Here is a 22,570-nt window from a genome sequence, read left to right on the forward strand (position 1 = left end):
ACCCGGCCCACCACACCCCACCACCACACCCGCCCACCCCCCGCCCATCACCACACCGCCCAACCCAGCCCATATCACTGTTTGTTGAGATGGGGTTGTCTTGTTCACTCTCTCACACACACATATGTCTGTCTGTCTGTCTGTCTGTCTGTCTCATAACTGTTTCTTATTTGTCTGTCTCACGCAAACACAAATATTTTAAAACATACAGAGAGAGAGAGAGAGAGAGAGAGAGAGAGAGAGAGAGAGAGAGAGAGAACAGCTGACAGTTTCACAGGCTTCAGATCACACACACACACACACACACACACACACACATATGTACTTACTGATGCGGTCTTGCCATTCTTGCTGGTCACCTTCAGTAGCGACCCCTCATAGCCCTGGGGAGAGAGAAGGGTAAATTAATGTACATATACATACATACATACATACATACATACAGTACACAAGTCGAACTATGTATGTATGTATGTATGTACAGATGGGATGAACAGGTATGTATACATTATAAACACTCAAACAACAATATATTGATAGCCTCTTGGTATTTATTTACTAGTATTTAATATGAATGTAATGTAGTTTTGAATAATAAAAAAATAATAATAATAATAATAATAATAATAATAATGATAATAATAATAATAATAATAATAATAGTAATAATAAAAATAATAAAAACAATAACAATAATAACAATAATAATAATAACTACAATAACAATAAAAATATTTAATAAAAAATGAGAACAATAATAATAACAAAAATAAGTTACTTTCACAACAAATAACTCACTGTTTATCAGACCACTTTTCGCTTTTAGCTCAATTACTAAAAATTACAGAACAGAGGAGGTAATTTTCGGGAAACAAATTAAGAAATATTTTACCCAGGACGAACACACACACACACGGCCATTAATGTTGGCGGTCACAGTAGGTACCAAGGATTAATAACTCTCTCTCTCTCTCTCTCTCTCTCAGGTAATTGGGGCTGAACTAATACAGGTGTTGAGAGAGAGAGAGAGAGAGAGAGAGAGAGAGAGAGAGAGAGAGACGCCCTCACGTATTTGCTTTCCTCCTTTATCACACTTTCTTCTTTATTAACGTATTTCTTTTCCTGGTAATACAACCCTCTCCCCACAGCCTGCGTCGTAATATCTCTAAGCGAAGCTCCCCCCCTCATCCCCCCCAGCAGGTATAAAGACTCGTATGAATATAATAAAGAGGAGGGAGGGAGGGGAAGGAGGAGGGGGGAGGGAAGAGGGGAGGGAGAGGCTGTTCCTGGGGAGGGGGGAAGTGAGCTGGGTGAGGAGGATGGGGCTGGTTCCTAGAGAGGTGAGGGAGGGAGGGGGGCAGCGTCGACGCCTCAATGAACCATCTACACCCAAGGACTGATAGCGGCCAACTTCCGGATCTGCCATCACTTTAATCTAGATATAAACTCTAATCAATCAACCAATCAATGAACAAGTAAGTTTTTCTTTTTTATAAGACGACACCTTAATGTTCGAGTTTATTAATTTATTGATCTATTATAATGTTTCGTCGATGAAATAAAAAAGGGTGTACAGTTGTGGCCCATAATGCCCTGGACACAAGGAGAGAGAGAGAGAGAGAGAGAGAGAGAGAGAGAGAGCAAAATAATCATCTCCTCTCTCTCACTCACCAAGACACAAAACCTGACCTCACCTTATTGCCACACACACACACACACACACACACACACACACACACACCATAAATAAACTCCGCCCTTGCAGTTCGCGCGGCCAAAAACCTCTCAAGGAACCACTTCTGGGTAAGCTATGGCTGCCGGGGTCATTTACACCAAAGGTTTTTCCAGCCATGAATAATCCTCAGTAGTGAAGATGGAAGAATTAACCTAACCTAACCTAACCAAACCTGAGCTGAGCTAACCTAACCTAACCAGACCTAACCTAACCTAACCCACCTCGCCTGACTCGGAGAATTGGGGGCGGGGGAAGGGCGGTAATGATGCTTGGTCAGGTGGGCGTGGAAGTGTGTCAGATAATAGTCAACAGAAGAACGCTAGCCGACGATGTTATGGTGGGTACGGACCAATCAGCAAACGACGTTAACGTGAGTACGGACCAACATCAACGACGTTAAGGTGAGTACGGACCAATCAACAACGACGTTAAGGTGGTACGACCAATCAGCAACGACGTTAAGGTGAGTACGGACCAATCAACGACGTTAAGGTGAGTACGGACCAATCAGCAAAGACGCTAAGGTGAGTACGGACCAATCAACAACGACGCAAGGTGAGTACGGACCAATCAGCAACGACGTTAAGGTGGGTACGGACCAATCAACAACGACGTTAAGGTGGGTACGGACCAATCAGCAACGACGTTAAGGTGAGTACGGACCAATCAGCACGCAATATACCCGGAAAAGTGTGTTTTGCTACAGGTTTTGACTGGATCCATCTATACACACACACCTGAACGACTGTCTGTCACTATCTCAATGGTGACAGGCGTTGAGATCATTATTCTTCATTTCTCATCCCCACTGTCACTGGGGTTTACGAGATGGAAGTGTAGTTTATAGTGCATTGTGTATAGTGAAGTGTAGTGTATAGTGTGGTGCATGGTGTAGTGTAGTGTATATTGTGTAGTGTATTAGTGTGTAGTTGTAGTATAGTGTATAATATGTAGTTGTAGTGTAATGTCGTGAAGTGTAGTGTCGTGTAATGTATAGTGACTTACATAACTTACTAAAACCATCAGTATTCCCTCGTGTGTTTAGGCCCAATTTAGACTACATGACTCACTATGGCTGATGGCGTTTAACACATTCAACATCAAAAAAAAAAAATGTAACTTTAATGTGTTGTTATTATACATGATAGTGTTGAGGGAGAGTTATATACCATTATTATTATTATACAGTGGGCCATTCCTCTCCTCTTCCTTCATTGTATAAATTCATTCTCGCTTTGTTTTTGTATTATCATGATGTTATTGTATTATGTGTATTACCACCACTACCACCGCCAGCACTACCTCCGCCACTACCACTACACACCACCCACCGCCAGCACTACCGCCACCACTACCACCACCACCTCCGCCACTACCACCACCACCACCACCGCCAGCACTACCACCACCGCCACCACTACCCGGCAAACACCACCAACAACACCACCACCACTACCACCGCCAGCACTACCACCACCACTCCACCACCACCACACCACTACTACCACCACCACCTCCGCCACTACCACTACCACCACTACCACCGCCAGCACTACCCGCCACTACCACCACCTACCTCCTCACCACCACCAGCACTACCTCCGCCACTCACCAGCACTACCTCCGCCACCACCACCACCGCCACTACCACCACCACCACCGCCAGCACCACACCGCCAGCACTACCACCACCACCACTGCCACCACCACCACCACCAGCACTATCTCCGCCACTACCACCACCTCACCTCCGCCACTACCACCACCACCTGCCACTACCATCACCACCACCTCACCACCACCTCCGCCACTACCCACCACCACACCACTACCACCACCCTCCGCCACTACCACCACCACCTCCGCCACTACCACTACCACCACCACCACCCCACTACCACCGCCAGCACTACCCGCCACTCACCACCACACCACTACCTCCGCCAGCACTACCCGCCACTACCACTACCACCACCACCGCCGCCAGCACCACCCACCACTACCACCCACCACCTCCGCCACTACCACACCACCACCGCCAGCACTACCTCCGCCACTACCACTACCACCACTACCTCCGCCAGCACTACCTCCACCACTCCCACCACCACCTCCGCCACTACCACTACCACCACTACCTCCGCCAGCACTACCTCCGCCACTACCACCACTACCACCGCCAGCACCACCACCACTACCACCACCACCACCTCCGCCACTACCACTACCACCACTACCACCGCCAGCACTACCTCGCCACTACCACTACCACCACTACCACCGCCAGCACTACCTCCGCCACTACCACTACCACCACTACCTCCGCCAGCACTACCTCCGCCACTACCACCACTACCACCGCCAGCACTACCTCCACCCACCACCACCACCACCACCACTTCCACCACCACCACCACTCACACCCGCCACTCACCACCAACCACCACCACCACCACCAATACCACCACCACCACCACTACCACCACCACCTCCGCCACTACCACTCACCACCACCACCACCACTACCTCCGCCACCACCACCACCAATACCACCACCACCACCACACGCTGTGTATATTTTCCAGTGTAATAAATAGCAGCAGCAAGTAGTAATATTCCAAGGGAAGTAGGGGCGGCGCCATTCTCGCCCCAAACTGCCTCGCCAGGTGTACCTTCCCACGCCCACCGCCTGCCTGCCTGCTGCCCACCCACCACCTGCCCCACCCCACCACCGCCTGCCTACCTGCTGCCCCACCCCACCCACCATCTGCCTGCTGCCCCACCCCACCACCGCCTGCCTACCTGCGCCCCACCCCACCCACCTGCTGCCCCACCCCACCACCGCCTGCCTACCTGCTGCCCCACCCCACCCACCACCGCCTGCCTACCTGCTGCCCCACCCCACCCACCACCGCCTGCCTACCTGCCGCCCCACCCACCCACCACCTGCCTGCTGCCCCACCCCACCCCCCACCACCTGCCTGCTGCCCCACCCCACCCATCACCACCTACCTGCTGCCCAACCCCACCCATCACCACCTGCCTGCCCCCACCCCACCCATCACCACCTACCTGCTGCCCCACCCCACCACCACCTGCCTGCTGCCCCACCCCACCCACCACCTGCCTGCTGCCCCACCCCACCCACCACCTGCCTGCTGCCCCACCCCACCCACCACCTGCCTGCTGCCCCACCCCACCCACCACCACCTGCCTGCTGCCCCACCCCACCCACAACCACCTGCCTGCTGCCCCACCCCTCACCCATCACCACCTGCCTGCTGCCCCACCCCACCCATCACCACCTACCTGCTGCCCCACCCCCACCCATCACCACCTGCCTGCTGCCCCACCCACCCATCACCACCTGCCTGCTGCCCCACCCCACCCATCACCACCTGCCTGCTGCCCCACCCCACCACCACCTGCCTGCTGCCCCACCCCACCCACCACCTGCCTGCTGCCCCACCCCACCACCACCTACCTGCTGCCCCACCCCACCCACCCACCTGCCTGCTGCCCCACCCCACCCATCACCACCTGCCTGCTGCCCCACCCACCCCACCACCTGCCTGCTGCCCCACCCCACCACCACCTGCCTGCTGCCCCACCCCACCACCACCTGCCTGCTGCCCCCACCCCACCCCCACCACCTGCCTGCTGCCCCACCCCACCACCACCTGCCTGCTGCCCCACCCCACCACCACCGCCCCACCCACCACCTGCCTGCTGCCCCACCCCACCCCCCACCACCTGCCTGCTGCCCCACCCCACCACCACCTACCTGCTGCCCCACCCCACCCACCACCTGCCTGCTGCCCCACCCCACCCACCACCTGCCTGCTGCCCCACCCCACCCCCACCACCTGCCTGCTGCCCCACCCACCACCTGCCCCACCCCACCCACCACCTGCCCCACCCTACCCCACCCCCACCACCTGCCTGCTGCCCCACCCCACCACCTGCCCCACCCTACCCCACCTCATATATATCCCATCACTGCATCATTACTTTACCAACACCTTCCCTTAACACCTGCCTCCACACACACACCTGCCCCCACACACCTGCCCCCACACACCTGCCTTACCTGAATCACATAATTAATAATATCTGCTGGTGTCTTCATCTGCCCTCAACCCTGTCAGTTGACCTCATGGCCTTGCGGCTACATTAAAGTTGACCTCCCTTGACCTTGAAATCAATATGTCTGCTTGACCTGACTTTCGCAAAATCGATATTATCTACTTTGACGTACGTGTGTGTGTGTGTGTGTGTGTGTGTGTGTGAGGGGGTAATATCTTGTGTGGGGTGTGTGTGGGGTGTAGTGTTGTGTGGGGTGCAGTGTTGTGGGTGTTAGTTCAGGTGGCAGGCTACAGATGGCGCGCACTACGAGGCTATATAGAGAGGCAGGCGAGGGCGGGCTGTCCCAGATGAATTAAAAATGAGGCAATCGCAGGATGGAGACTTCGCCCGGGTGCGCCTCCCTCCCAAGGCACCGACGAGGCCACCTGAGCTGTGTTATTGCAGGTCCACACTGACGCCCATATACCACCTGGCCACACCTACGACCGCTCTTACTCCGCCTGGCCACACCATAAACCACCTGGCCACACCTACGACCGCTCTTACTCCGCCTGGCCACACCATAAACCACCTGGCCACACCTACGACCGCTCTTACTCCGCCTGGCCACACCTACGACCGCTCTTACTCCGCCTGGCCACACCATAAACCACCTGGCCACAACGACGACCGGTTTGCTCCGTCTGGGCACACCGGCCATACCCCACCAGGCCACACTGATAACCACACTAAACCTAAAACAACTGGCATCACTTGGCCACATCAACTGGTCCCTATATTATTATAGTACACCATAAGGCCAAAGACAGTGGCCATGATCTAACCACATGGCCACACTTGCCTCTCTAGACCACAGCGACGGCCATATCTAAGTAGTTATCCCACAATATGGCAGCAGTGGAGGAGTGGTTATCGCTCTAAAAAGACAATTTACGATCCAAGATTCGAATCTCTGTGGTGTAGGCAGTGTGGCATCCTATCCGGGGTGTGTGTGTGTGTGTGTGTGTGTGTTTATATTAGCAGGATATAACGAGAGAGATATAATCTACCCTCTCTCTCGCCCTCTGTGACGTAGGGCCCACGCAAAGGACACACGGGGCTGAACCAAACCATCGTCTAACACAACAAACACCAGAGGGAGGGAGGGAGGGAGGGAGGGAGTTGAGGGAGGGGAGGGAGGGAGGGAGTTGGAGGGAGGGAGGAGGAGGGAGGAGTTGAGGGAGGGAGGGAGGGAGGGAGTTGAGGGAGGGAGGGAGGAGGGAGTTGAGGGAGAGGAGGGAGTGAGGGAGGGAGGGAGGGAGGAGGGAGGGAGTTGAGGAGTGAGGAGGGAGGAGGAGGAGGGAGGGAGGGAGGGGAGGGAGGGAGGAGGGAGGAGGGAGTTGAGGGAGGGAGTGAGTTGAGGAGGGAGAGAGTGAGGGAGTGAGGGAGGGCCAGGAACCACCAACACCACACTACACTACAAGGAGTAATGGTTCTGTCTTACAAGCTGAGGGGAACACCACACACAGACTGAAGGTAAGTGTTTAGAGTATGTGTCCCTCGATACACACACACATGTACACTAAATAACGTCATGTACACAGGTAAGAACGTGCGACGAGGCAATAAAGCCAGTTCTCCATTAAGTAATTCGTGTAGTCTTCCTCCCTCACACCTCCCTCCCTCCCCTCACACCTCCACCCCTCCCCTCACACCTCCACCTCTCTCCCTCACCCCTCACACCTCCCTCCCCCCACACCTCCCTCACACCTCCTCCCCCCTCCCTCACACTCCCTCCCCTCACACCTCCACCTCCCTCCCTCACACCTCCCTCCCTCACACCTCCTCACACACCTCCTCCACCTCTCTCCCTCACACCTCCCCCTCCCTCACACCTCCTCCCCCCTCACACCTCCCTCCCTCACACCTCCCCTCCCCCTCACACCTCCCTCCCTCACACCTCCCCCCACCTCCCTCCCTCACACCTCCCTCCCCTCACACCTCCCCTCCCCCTCACACCTCCCCCTCCCTCACACTCCCTCCCTCACACCTCCCTCCCTCACACCTCCCTCCCTCACACCTCCCTCCCTCACACCTCCCTCCCCTCACACCTCCCCCTCCCCCTCACACCTCCCTCCCCTCATTCAGATCATGACACACACACAAGTACATTTTCCTCATTATTGTTGTATTTATTATTATGCTCTCTCTCTCTCTCTCTCTCTCTCTCTCTCTCTCTCTCTCTCTCTCTCTCTCTCTCTCTCTCTCTCTCTCTCTCTCTCACCCAAGTCTATAGGCCTACTGTATATATAAAAATATGAAAATAAAATATTAAAAATAATAATGACGATGATAACAATAACAACTTTAAAACGTTCTCAAAAGGATTATGTTATTGAAGAACAACATAGACAACGCTTATGGCGCATGAGAGACCTTGAAGAACAGACGCATTGATCACTCGAGTACTATGACGTCATACTCCAGGGGTTAAGACATCACACTCCAGGGGTTAAGACATCATACTCCTGGGGTTAAGACATCACACTCCAGGGGTTAAGACATCATACTCAGGGGTTTAGAACTATCACACTCCTGGGGTTATGACATCACACTCAGGGGTTAAGACATCATACTCCTGGGGTTAAAACATCACACTCCAGGGGTTAAGACATCACACTCCTGGGGTTAAGACATCACACTCCAGGGGTTAAGACATCACACTCCAGGGGTTAAGACATCATACTCCAGGGGTTAAGACATCATACTCCTGGGGTTAAGACATCATACTCCTGGGGTTAAGACATCACACTCCTGGGGTTAAGACATCACACTCCTGGGGTTAAGACATCACACTCCTGGGGTTATGACATCACACTCCTGGGGTTATGACATCACACTCCAGGGGTTAAGACATCATACTCCAGGGGTTAAGACATCATACTCCAGGGGTTAAGACATCACACTCCAGGGGTTAATACATCACACTCCTGGGGTTAAGGAACAAGACATCAGCCGGTACTTACCTCATAGGCTCTGAACAGAAGGTACAGCTCGCGGGGCTTAGCATCCATAGGGAGTCCACTGACGAACAGCGTCCGCACCTGTCGACGAATAATTAAGATATAAACACCTGTACAACCACACACCTGTATGCCACACACGTGGCAAGTGTTTACCCGACTACAAACCTTATACCCGTAAAAACACACACACACACACACACAATACAATAAATGTCAAGCTGAACACCTGTACACACACACCCACACACTACTCTACACCAGTATACCCGAACCAACACCTCACTACACCTCGACTACACCAGCCAATACACTCTACACTTCTTGACCGACGGCCATACACCCATATTTGACCAATGACCTCTAGCTGTGACCTTGACATGAGAGATCAACCTGTTGAACTGATCGTGTGTGTGTGTGTGTGTGTGTGTGTGTATGTGTGTGTGCTAATGTGTGTGTGTGCGTGCGTGTTGTCTTGGTTCCTCACCTCTCATCACTTTTCCTCCACCACATAATAATAATAATAATAATAATAATAATAATAATAATAATAATAATACAACTACCAACAACAATAACAACAACAAATAACCACAATAAAAACACCAACTACAAAAAAATTAACAAATCAAGTCAACAACCCAATCCTTTGCCAAAAAAAACCTAACCTAACCACACCTAACCTTGCTAATGACAGTGACCAGTCAATAGTGGCGCACAGGTACACAACACGTCAATAGTGGCGCACAGGTACACAACACGTCAATAGTGGCGCACAGGTACCACAACACGTCAATGGTGGCGCACAGGTACACAACACGTCAATAGTGGCACTTTTAGGTACACAACACGTCAATAGTGGCGCACGGGTACACAACACGTCAATGGTGGCGCACGAATTTACACAACACGTCAATGGTGGCGCACGGTGCACAACACGCGTCAATGGTGGCGCACAGGTACACAACACGTCAATGGTTGCTGGGTACACAACACGTCAATAGTGGCGCACAGGTACACAACACGTCAATAGTTGCGCACAGGTACACAACACGTCAATAGTGGCGCACAGGTACACAACACGTCAATAGTGGCGCACAGGTACACAACACGTCAATAGTGGCGCACAGGTACACAACACGATCAATGGTCAAGAATGTGTCCTGTTAACTCACCCTACTGTGTCCTGGTGACCCTGTCTACTGAAACTTGTTATCATCTACTGAAACTTAACATATTTAACGGAGAAAAGAGTAACCTTGGCCACTTAGCTAATGGCCAGTAACCAGTGGACAGTACCTTTTGAGGCCATGGGGTGGGTGGGTGGATAGTTCTCTTTCCAGTGGCTACATCTCAATACTAGCTCGACCCTCCCCCTACATTAGGTGATTCGAACCCAACTTTTGAGTACCGGAGTCGGATTCGAAACATACAGAAAGGAGTGATATGATTGGCTAATGGTACCTGTCCCTCCCTGTTCAGATGTCGGGTTCGAATCCTTTATATATGATTATGAACTTTAAGATACTTGTCGTTGAAACAATATTGGAATCTGTTCAAAGTCGGGTTCGGAATTTTGTGAACCAATAATAGGAATGAAATGACGAAAGAAGTAAAAAAAATGTATAAAAATGGGAAACGGTGATAAATAAAATGAAAAAGAGAAAATAATAATAATAATAATAATAATAATAATAATAATACAAGGTGGAAAGAGAGAAATGATGGAATGTGGAAATGGAAAAAAAGACGAAATGATAAGAATTGATGAAAATAATTAATAATTGAGATAGAAAATAAAGATTACAAACACAGACAGACAGAGACAGGATCCATATCCCCCCCCACCCCGTGCTATCAGTAGAGGGGGGGGGGGAGGGGGTTAATAAAGACAAGATAAATGGGACATAGAGACGAGTAATAACTAAGGTGTTTGATACAATCTTCAAGAAGGTCCACTGGGCTGGTGAGGCAGAGTTACCATGATACCAGAGGAACAGTAACACGATGAGGCAGTGTTACCATGATACCAGAGGAACAGTAACACGATGAAGCAGTGTTACCATGATACCAGAGGAACAGTAACACGATGAAGCAGTGTTACCATGATACCAGAGGAACAGTAACACGATGAAGCAGTGTTACCATGATACTAGAGGAACAGTAACACGATGAAGCAGTGTTACCATGATAACAGAGGAACAGTAACACGATGAAGCAGTGTTACCATGATACCAGAGGAACAGTAACACGATGAAGCAGTGTTACCATGATACCAGAGGAACAGTAACACGATGAGGCAGTGTTACCATGATACCAGAGGAACAGCAACACGATGAAGCAGTGTTACCATGATACCAGAGGAACAGTAACACGATGAGGCAGAGTTACCATGATACCAGAGGAACAGTAACACGATGAGGCAGTGTTACCATGTTACCAGAGGAACAGTAACACGATGAAGCAGTGTTACCAATGGCAAAAGACTGCTGGTAAAGTGTTGCCACGAACAGAATGTTGAGTCAGTGTTGCTAATGACAGCGGCGGTGACTCACTGTTAACTAGAAGGGCCGGTAACGTGGAAACACAGTGTTGCCAGCGACAGGAGAGAGGCAAGTCAGTGTTACCAACAGCGGTAGCAGCGACGGCGGGGCCAACTGTTACCAATGACGTGGTGGTGAATCAGCGTTACCAATGGCAGCAAATAGCAAGGAGGAGGGGCGAGGAGGGCGAGAGGGGCGAGGAGGGGGCGTGTGACTAATGTTACAGTGTGGGGAAGTGTATATGTAGGTGGGGTGTATTGTAGGGAGGACAAGTTATTATAGTTAAGGAGCGGCGCTAGCCTACCACCTGCTGCTACACCTACACTCACCACCACACCCCTACAGCATACTGAACACACCCAACAGTACACCTACACACCCCCTACAGTACACGAACACACCCCTACAGTACACCACACCTATGCACACCACCACACCCCTACAGTACACCACCACACCCCTACAGTACACCACCACACCCTACAGCATACCAACACACCCCTACAGCACACCACCACACCCCCTACAGTACACCAAACACACCTACAGTACACCACCACACCCCCTACAGTACACCAACACACCCCTACAGTACACCACCACCACACCCTACAGTACACCACCACACCCCTACAGTACACCACCACACCCCTACAGTACACCACCACACCCCCACAGCACACCACCACACCCCTACAGTACACCACCACATTCCCCTACAGTACACCACCACACCCCTACAGTACACCACCACACCCCTACAGTACACCACCACACCCCTACAGTACACCACCACACCCCTACAGTACACCACCACACCCCTACAGTACACCTACACAGTGCGTATATGTAAGCAACACCAGAAATTCGACATAATTATTTTAAAGCAACACAAACTCACTCAAAGGCGTATTGGGGGGGGAGGGGTGTAGGGTGTGTTGTGGGGGTGTAGGGTGTGTTGTGGTTGTTAGTGTCGTTAATTAAGGCGGTGTACAACTATTATTATTACCGTACTCCTGTTGGCGTGTAAAGTCTACGGTAACGTCACGCCTGAGTTGACTTACTTACTCACAAGTTTTAACACCCCATATCTGTCCCACCTCTATACCCCTTTCGTCCTTCCCACAAATAAAGGGGAGGGAGGGGGGCGAAATGTGGAGGGTGGGGGGGGAGGAAGGGCAGGGGGCTAAGGAGAGGGGGCATCAGTGCACCGGGGCCCTGATAATTTCCTGGTGGTGATCCAGCTGGTAGAGATCTTATCTGACCTGAGCTGACCTCTCCCTCTCCCCCACCACTCGCCTGTCTCCTCCTTCACCACTCGCCTCCCTCCCTTCCTCACCACTCAGCTCCATCCCTTCCTCACTCTGCCTCCTCTCACCACTCGCCTCCCTCCCTTCCTCACCACACTGCCTCCTCACCACTCGCCTCCCTCCTCCTCACCACTCGCCTCCCTCACGACTCGCCTCCTGCCTCCCTCCCTCACCACTGCCTCCCTCCCTCCTCACCACTGCCTGCCTTCCTCACCACACCCCACCATTTGCCCTCTCACTCCTGGCTCTCCTGACCTACGGCTCCTGGATCCCAAGTCTCCATGGTTTCTGGACCAATGGCTCCTCCTCACCTCCAGCCCCCCAGAACACCACCTTTACTCAACCACCACCACACTCTCTCTCTAGCCTCTCTCTCTCTCTGCCTCCGTCTGTCTCTAGCCTCTCCATTTCACCATCTTTCTCCATTTCTTCGTCTGTTTCTCTGTCTTCACACCATTTTCTCATCTGTCTCTCACACGCACCAGAGTGAGAGGCGTAATCCCCAGGTGAGTATGCAACACTGACATTTCTTGCCAATACAGCATCGCCAACACAGCATCGCCAACACAGCATCGCCAACACAGCATCCCCAACACAACATCGCCAACACAACATCGCCAACACACCATCGCCAACACACCATCGCCAACACAGTATCCCCCCAACACAACATCGCCAACACAACATCGCCAACACAACATCGCCAACACACCATCACAACACAGCATCGCCAACACACCATCGCCAACACACCATCGCCAACACAGTATCCCCAACACAACATCGCCAACACAACATCGCCAACACACCATCGCCAACACAACATCGCCAACAGATATAAACAAACCGATCAGCCAAGCATTAATCTTCTACACAATCCTCTACAGAAATCCTAACCCTTTGATATTCCGACCTGGTAATTAATACAGCCAGGTGGACGAATAATTCAAGTGTACACAGAACTAATTAAATGATAACCACAAGTATTATTATTTCAGGGTTTGATTTTTTTTCCGTTGTTGAGAGAGAGAGAGAGAGAGAGAGAGAGAGAGAGAGAGTGGTGCTCACCTCTCACACCACAATAGCCACAAAAACACACCTGCGACAAACTCAAGTACAGACATGAATGTAAAATGACGTCATCTACACATACATATACTGTGTGTGTGTGTGTGTGTCTGTGTGTGTCTGTGTGTGTGTGTGCGCGCGCAAGAAAGCACATAAGCTATACCTACATACCAGAAGATACACATACAAAAAATACACACACACACACACACACACACACGCACGTCACTTCCCTCCCGCCACAGCCTACAGGTGGGGCTGGGAGTGGCGTAGTTGGGTGAGGAGGGGTAAGGTGAGGTGGAACTGGGTGAGGCGGGGCTAGGCCTAGTGGGGCGTGGCAGGGTGAGGCTGGTGGGGGCAAAGGCGGGGCGGGGCAATAGAACAATATAACAAGAACCAGATAATGCGGACCCCGTCACCTGCACTCTAGCCGCCACCCCAAGCACTTAACTGGAGAACGTTCGCCGGGCGTAGTGTTACTGTTGGCAGAGCTAAAGAAAGTTCGCCCCAGCGTAGTTACAGTAATGTAGTGAGCGAGGTTCAAAATTAATTCTCTCTCTCTCTCTCTCTCTCTCTCTCTCTCTCTCTCTCTCTCTCTCTCTCTCTCTCTCTCTCTCTCTCTCTCTCCCTCTCTCTCTCTCCATTCGGTAAGTGTTTGGTAAGCTGCTTGAAAATAGAGCCACGCCATTGGTGGAGTGGCTGGCCAATCAAAAGCCAACTTGATAATCTATTTCCAATAACACGCGTCATGCCGGCGGTACAATAAAGTGATATATACAGTAGTCTTGCCTGGTCACCTGAGGAATAGACACCCCCACCTTAGTCCACCTGGCAGATTAACCACCCTCACCTAACCTAACCTAACCCAGCACTTCCCCCAGGTAGTGTTAGTAATCATCAGGTGAAATAAACTAGGGTGGCTAAACTTCAGGTGATTCTTCTCGTGTGCTTCTGGACCCATCTGACGTCACAAGGGCCGACACACGCCGCAAAAAACACGTCTAAATCTGCCAGTTGACGGACGACTGCGGCAGGGCGGCGGTTACATGCCAACGGTCAACTTCGGTTTGAATTCCATCAGTCGGTTTGATTTGAATTCCTAGGACGAGTATGGTTTGAAATCCAACGGTCATATTGGTTTGAATCCCAACCGTCAGTCCTAACGGTCAGCTCAATTAAATGCCCCCCACACCACCTCACCTAGGCAGCCCCTCCACCACACCTTTTACCTCTTCCAGCCCCTCCCCCCCCCGCACACTTACCTCTCCCAGGCAACCCCCCCGCCCCCCACACTCGTCAGGTAAGTGCACACAGGTGGCGGAGGTGAGAGCCAGCTGGGAGGGGAGGTGACCAACGGGTACGCACCACGGGGCCACCTGAGGGCGGGGCCGGTTAAACACCTGGCCACTCCCACACGCCCTGGCTGACGGGGGCCACAGCAGGGCACACCCACTGGCCACACCCACCGCCTTCAAGGCTCCTCGAAGCCTACAAGGCCCCGTAGGCCTATACATCCATTTGACCCGTCCACGTGCACCAAAACCGTTCACCCCTATCAAGATCACCCACGCCCACCAGAGGCCTACACGCCCACCAGAGGTCCACACACCTAAGAGGCCACCCATGCCCAACAGAGGCCTAGGCGCCCACGCCCACCTGGTCTACCTGGCGGCCTGCTGGAGGAGGTGTATGAAGCCGGTGTGGATCAATGAATTCCCAGTGAATATTTCATCAGTGCTGGTACAGGCGCGCCTGCTGCCTCCCTCCACGCCACACCTGTACACTCCCACGCCCACCTGTACACCCCCACCCATTCACCCCACGCCCACCTGTACACTCCCACGCCCACTTGTGCACCCCACGCCCACTTGTGCACTCCCACACCCACTTGTGCACTCCCACGCCCACTTGTGCATTCCCACGCTCACCTGTACACTCCCACGCCCACTTGTACAGTCCCACGCCCACTTGCACACTCGCTCCCTGGTGTCGGAGTGTAGGCGTGCAGGTAGCGTGGGGGTGCAGGTGTGAAATGTGGGTGTGGGGATGTAGAGGGTGTGGGTGTAAAGGTGTGTGGGTGTAAAGGTGTGTGGGTGTCGAGGGTGTGGGTGTCGAGGGTGTGGGTAAAGGTGGGGTAAGCCGAGGGTGGATGTCGAGGGTGTGGGGTGTCGGAGGGTGTGGGTGTAAAGAGGTGGGTGTAAAGGTGTGGGTGTAAAGGTGTGTGGGTGTCGAGGGTGTGGGTGTCGAGGGTGGGTAAGCCGAGGGTGTGGGTGTCGAGGTGTGCGGGTGCTCGAGGGTGTGGGGTGTCGAGGGTGGGTGTCGAGGGTGGGTGAAGGGTGTGGGTGGGAAGGGTGTGGGTGTAAAGGGTGGGTGTAAAGGTGTGTGGGGTGTTTGAGGTGTGGGGTGCCGAGGGTGTGGGGCACGAGGGTGTGGGTGTCGAGGGTGTGGGTGTCGAGGGTGTGGGTGTCGAGGGTGTGGGTGCCGAAGGTGTGGGTGTAAAGGGTGTGGGTGTAAAGGGTGTGGGTGTAAAGGGTGTGGGTGTCGAGGGTGTGGGTGATGTGGACGGACACTTATGCTCTCTCCCTGAGGGGCCGCTGGTGCAGTTAAGTCCAACACATAAACTGTCTGATGTCTCCCTCTTCTCCCCTTCATCCCCTCTTTTTCCTTCTTCCCTTCCTTTCTCTCCCCCCTCCCATTCTCTCCCTCCTCCTCTTCTCCCTTTCCTTCCTCTCCCGCCTCCTCTTCTCCCCTTCCCTCCTCTCCCGCCTCCTCCCCTTCCTTCCTTCCTCTCCTTTCCCTCATCATCTCCCCTCCTCTTCTCCCTTCTTTCACACCCATCTTCTCCCTGTTATAGCTCTCTCTCTCTCTCTCTCTCTCTCTCTCTTGGTCAACATAAAGTAAGGAACCCTAGCACTAGGAGAAACAGGCGGGGAGGTGGTGCAGCGACAACAACAACAACAATAATAACAACAATAATAATAGTAATAATAACAGCCCTAGAATATTTGTTACAACCTTTTAATTATTTGCTAACTATCAAATACGAACCGATAATAATAACAAAACGTAACCTACCTTTAATATAACGTTTTTAAACCTAACCTAACCTAACCTAACCAAACCAAACCTAACCAAACCAAACCTAACCTAACCAAACCAAACCAAACCTAACCAAACCTAACCAAACCTAACCTAACCAAACCTAACCAAACCAAACCAAACCAAACCTAACCTAACCTAACCAAACCTAACCAAACCAAACCAAACCTAACCTAACCAAACCAAACCAAACCAAACCAAACCCAACCTAACCAAACCCAACCAAACCCAACCAAACCCAACCCAACCAAACCAAACTTAACCAAACTTAACCTAACTTAACCTAACCAAACTTAACCTAACCTAACCAAACCAAACCAAACCAAACTTAACCAAACTTAACCTAACTTAACCTAACCAAACTTAACCTAACCCAACCAAACCAAACCAAACTTAACCAAACTTAACCTAACTTAACCTAACCAAACTTAACCTAACCTAACCAAACCTAACCTCACCTAACCAAACCTAACCTAACCTTTCGTATTTCTCTCACCTACCTTCCTTCCTCCTCTCATCACCCCTCCCTCTCTCCCCTCCCTCATTCATACCTTTGCTCTCTCCCCCCCTTAGTCCCTTTCCCTCACTCCTACTCCTTATTACCCCCTCCTCCTCACTCCCCTTCCCCTTACTCCCCTCAGTAGTCCCAAGGGCTCAGGTGGAGGTGGAGTGATATGCTAATGTAATCTGAGGGGACACCCGCCGCTACCACCACACGCTCTTTCCCCTCACCACGCCCTCTCTCTCTCCCCCACTCTACAGCTCCCCCTCTCCCACTTCTACAAGCTCCCCACTCTATATGTCCCCTCTCACACACACACACAGAGAGAGAGAGAGAGAGAGAGAGAGAGAGAGAGAGAGAGAGACAGCACTCCCAGGTAGCGTCGTCCACTTCACCATTATGAACCAACTGCTCGAACTGAAACCTGATAAGAGGTCAAGAGGTCGATCCTTTTGTCTTGGTGTCTTCCTCTTCCTTAGTGTCCTCTTCTCCTTGTGTCTTCTTTTTCCTCCTCCTCTTCTTCTCCCTCTTCCTTGGCGTCCACTTCTTCCTCCTACTCCTCTTCCTCAATGTCCTCTTTTTTCCTCTTCATTGACGTCTTCCTCTTCCTCGGTATCCCCCTGTCTCATCTTCCTCTTAGTGGGCTTGGTGTACTTCTCTTAGCCACGCCCGCATTTAGGTAGCAAGGTTCAACACCCATGAGACGGCCGTAGGGTAGGGTAGGGTAGGTTAGGGTAGGTTAGGGTAGGGTAGGTTAGGTTAGGTTAGGTTAGGTTAGGGTAGGTTAGGTTAGGTTAGGTTAGGGTAGGTTAGGGTAGGGTAGGGTAGGGTAGGTTAGGTTAGGTTAGGTTGGGTAGGGTAGGTTAGGGTAGGGTAGGGTAGGGTAGGGTAGGTTAGATGAGATCTGTGTTCCATTCAGGTATAATAAGGGCCCCAAACCTATACCCTAGTGTTGGGGGCCCATTAGGACTGAATGGTGGGTTGAGGGGCCTATGAGAACTGGGGCCCACGTAACATTAATGAAATAAATAAAATACCTGTATGGAATTCACCACTGCACCCACCTGTTTATATTAATAATTATCTGTCGAAACTGTAGACCCATGACAGTGGAGCATGACCTTGGAGCATGGCCCTGGAGCATGACCTTGAAGGGTGAGTCTCAGGTGCCGGCCAAGACAAGAGTAAGTGGACAAAGTGTTCTTCAGATCCTGTGTACTTATCTATCTTCATCCTCTCCTCTCCTTCCCTCTCTCACTCCCTCCCTTCATCTCATTCCCTTCCTCCTCCTTCTCCTCTCATTACCACATCCTCCTCCATCCCCTCTCACTCCCCTCCACCTACCCCACACCCTCTTCCATCCCTCTCTCTCTCTCTTCTTTCCCTCCCTCCCTCTCATTCCTGTGACCTGACACGACCTGTGACCTGACCATGACCTGTGAGGATAAACTAACAGGTAAGGTGACGAGACATAGTGGAGACGCCCCTGAAACCCAGCGGACAGGTGTAACCCAGTATGGCTGCTGGCTTAATTAGGTGAGAGAATAATAACACCTTTGGGAGGGAGGGAAGGGGAGAGGGGAGATGACTAAGGTGTGTAGGGGGAGTAGAAGGGTGAGGGAGGGAAGGGGGAGATGACTAAGGTGTGTGGGGGGTGTAGAGAGGGAGGGAGGGAAGGGGAGAGGGAGATGACTATGTGTGTAGGGGAGTAGAGGCGTGTGAGGAGGGCGGGGAGATGACTAAGGTGTGTGGGGGAGTAGAGAGGAGGGGGGGAAGGGGGAGAGGGAGATTACTGTGTGTAGGGGAGTAGAGAGGTGAGGAGTGGAAGGAGATGACTATGTGTGTGGGGGGTGTAAGGGGTGGAGAGGGAGATTACTAAGGTGTGTGGTGTGTGGTGGAGAGGGGAGAGACAAAGAGGGAGGGGCACCAATCTCCAACCTTTTTTTTTCAATGCTCCAACATCACTACAATCACCACCAATCCTCTCCACCAATCACCACCATCACCCCTTACGTCCCCCGAATCACCCCTTACGTCCACACCATCACCCCCTAAGTTCCCCCCGCCCCTAATCAAGTCAGATTGGCGAATTTTGAATAGTGTTGCCGTAGAGTGATCACCTAATTATGCTAGTAGAGAGAGAGAGAGGAACCCCCTTAACTATTTATCAGCCTCCCCTCCCCTCCCCTCGCCCCCCTCACGGAACACAACCTCCCTCATATCCCTCCTCCATCACAGCTTTTCCTCACGACTCCTCCCCTCCCTCCCCGGTCTTCCTTCAAGATTCCCACCCCTCCCGACCCCTCTCCCCTCACGGCCGCCCCCCAGCACTCAGGAGGAAGGTAGAGAGGGGAGTACTTGAGCACGTACACGGCCGTGTCCGTGGCCTGAGGTCCTTCCTCTACCAGCACCACACAACACGAGAGAGAGAGAGAGAGAGAGAGAGAGAGAGAGAGAGTAGAGAGAGAGAGAGAGAATACGTGTACATGATGCTGATGTGTTGACAGTGTGACGACAAGCGGGGAGAGGTAGAGGGGGGGAGGGAAGCAGCAAGAGAGTAAATCAACAGATGGGAGGAAGGAGAGGAGATGAGGGGTGAGCAACAGATGGGGGTGGGGAGAGGAGAGGGGAGATGAGTGTGGGGAGGGATGGGATGGGAGGTGCACAGAGTACAATTCAAGACAAGAATCTCTCAAAAATTTTTTTTAGTGAGTTAAATGTTTTTGTCGTTCTTTCACACACACACACACACACACACACACACACACCTTACGCTACGAGGACGGGAGGTCAACATGGCGTCGAAAGTACACCAGAGACTCGACCGTAACTAGACGTAGGTAAATCTATCTCTCTCTCTCTCTCTCTAGATGGCATGCATAAACCTCTCTCAAAGACCAGAAGCTTACACCCTACTGAGAGAGAGAGAGAGAGAGAGAGAGAGAGAGAGAGAGAGTGTGTGTGTGTGTGTGTGTGTGTGTTAGTTCCCCCCGACACATCTCTAATCATGTACAGGTTCACAATGTTACGTCACGAGTGAGGGGAGAAGAAGAAGAGGGGAACAGGAGGACAAGGGAGTGAGGGGAAACAGGATATGAGAGAAGAATGAGGGAAGGCGGCGAGTGAGGGGAATAAAGAACAGTAGATGACAAGTAACAGGAAGAAGAGGGGAACAGACGACGAGAGCAGGTGAGGGGAGAGGTTCCGGTGAGGTGAGGCTTGGCAAGTGAGGGGAGAGGGAGGCCCGGTAAAGTGAGGGGAGAGGCCCGGCAAGGTGAGGGGAGATCATTATCGACACAGGTGGAGATACAACATCAACTTCCGATATCGTTAGCGGGATCGAACCTCCAACAGTCTTAGCTCAAGGTTAATTGGCGCCCGGGAGAGCCTACCCCCCTCACGGAGCCTACTACCCCTCCCCCTCACGGAGCCTACCCCCTCCCCCACTCCAGGAACCCACTCATGAGCCTACCCTACAACTCACCGGAGCCTACTACCCCCTCCCCCCACTCACGGAGCCTACTACCCCCCTCCCCCCCTCACAGAGCCTACTACCCCCTCCCCCCCCACTCCGGAGCCTATTACCTCAAGACTGCCTACCTCCCCCACTCACGGAGCCTACTACCCCCCCTCCCCACTCCGGAGCCTACTACCCCCCCTCCCCACTCACGGAGCCTACTACCCTACCACTCACAGGGCCTACTACCCCCCCCACCCCACTCACGGAGCCTACCCCTCCCACTCACAGAGCCTCACTCCCCTCCCCCACTCACGGAGCCTACTACCCCCACTCTGGGCCTACTACCCCTCCCCCACTCCACGGAGCCTACTACCCCTCCCCCCTCACAGGAGCCTACTACCTCCACTCCGGAGCCTACCCCCCACCCCCACTCCACGGAGCCTACTCCCTACCACTCCACGGAGCCTACTACCCCCCCACCCCCCACTCACGGAGCCTACTACCCCCCACTCCAATGAGCCTACTACCCCCCTCCCCCCACTCACGGAGCCTACCCCTAACTAGTACTATGGCCAAGCATGAAATTAACCTTAATGCCAAATCAATAAGTAGATTAAGTCCCCCCGATCTACCGGTAGATGACCTTACTCAACTCTACTATTATGTTGTTTATCTTGGGACGAACACCGCCTTATGTTTTGTCTCCCAGGACGAACCCACCTTCTGTTTTGTCTCCCAGGACGAACACCACCCACTGTTTTGTCTCCAGGACAACACCACCTTATGTTTGTCTCCCGGACGACCGTGTTTTTTCTCCCAGGACGAACACACCTTATGTTTTGTCTCCCGGACGAACACCACCTTCTGTTTTGTTTCCCAGGACGAACACCACCTTATGTTTCGTCTCCCAGGACGAACACCACCTTATGTTTTGTCTCCCAGGACGAACACCACCTTATGTTTCGTCTCCCAGGACTTTCTTCATGCTCAAGCTTTAACAAATCTAACTCAATTTAACCAAACTCGAACCTTGAGCTAAATTGCGTCTGAGTTATATTTAAAATGTTCTTAACTTTAGCAAATTACTTGTAAACAAAATTGTGTTGGGAGTAATACCGGACCACTGATGTACGTGTGTGTGTGTGTGTGTGTGTGTGTGTGTGTGTGTGTGTGTGTGCGCGTGTAATAATAATAATAACAATAATAATAATAATAATAATAATTAACGGTTTATTAAAAGAGCATGGCAGTCAGAAGGCTGAAAATATACAGTTACATAATTGGGGAATGGGTTTCGATTTACAAATAATATACAAGTAACATGAGTGACACAAATAAGACATATAATAACTAGATGGGGAAAAGCTCAAACTACAGTTCATTTCAACATAGTGACAGTGTAAGGAGTAGGATTTACTGGGAGTGAATACACTGGTTTATTACAAGTTATTGATAATTTTACAATGGTTGGGACTGGGCTGTTCTTATAGCGATCAGTTCGTGCACGTATGGGCTGGATGCGGTTGTGGTGTCGAACAGCAATTCTCGGGCTAGGGATCTCAGGTGGTAGTAGGAGCCGGTGTCGAGGATGGTGCAGAAGTGTGTGTGTGTAGGAGGACGGAGTCGGTCACTAACAAACAAACAAGTCAAACACGATAACTAGCCAATTAACCTATCAAATAGCAAACAAACTCGCTAACTTATTAACTAACTAAGCAACCAATAGTAGTAATAATAAAAACCCAACTAATAAATAATAAATAAC

At 51.8% G+C, this 22,570-nt stretch overlaps 1 protein-coding gene across 1 annotated transcript in view; it reads right to left on the reverse strand.

Annotated features, from left to right (window-relative positions):
- LOC121875833 (protein couch potato-like) overlaps positions 1-22,570 on the reverse strand; it is a 153,835-nt gene that overhangs the window by 34,970 nt on the left and 96,295 nt on the right. The window contains 2 exon segments of the mRNA XM_042380531.1: positions 330-383; positions 8,827-8,904. Coding sequence (XP_042236465.1) covers positions 330-383; positions 8,827-8,904 — 132 coding nt within the window.

Source organism: Homarus americanus, unplaced genomic scaffold, assembly GCF_018991925.1.
Source record: "Homarus americanus isolate GMGI-L3 unplaced genomic scaffold, GMGI_Hamer_2.0 scaffold10188, whole genome shotgun sequence".
In the NCBI taxonomy this organism is placed as follows: Eukaryota; Metazoa; Arthropoda; class Malacostraca; order Decapoda; family Nephropidae; genus Homarus; species Homarus americanus.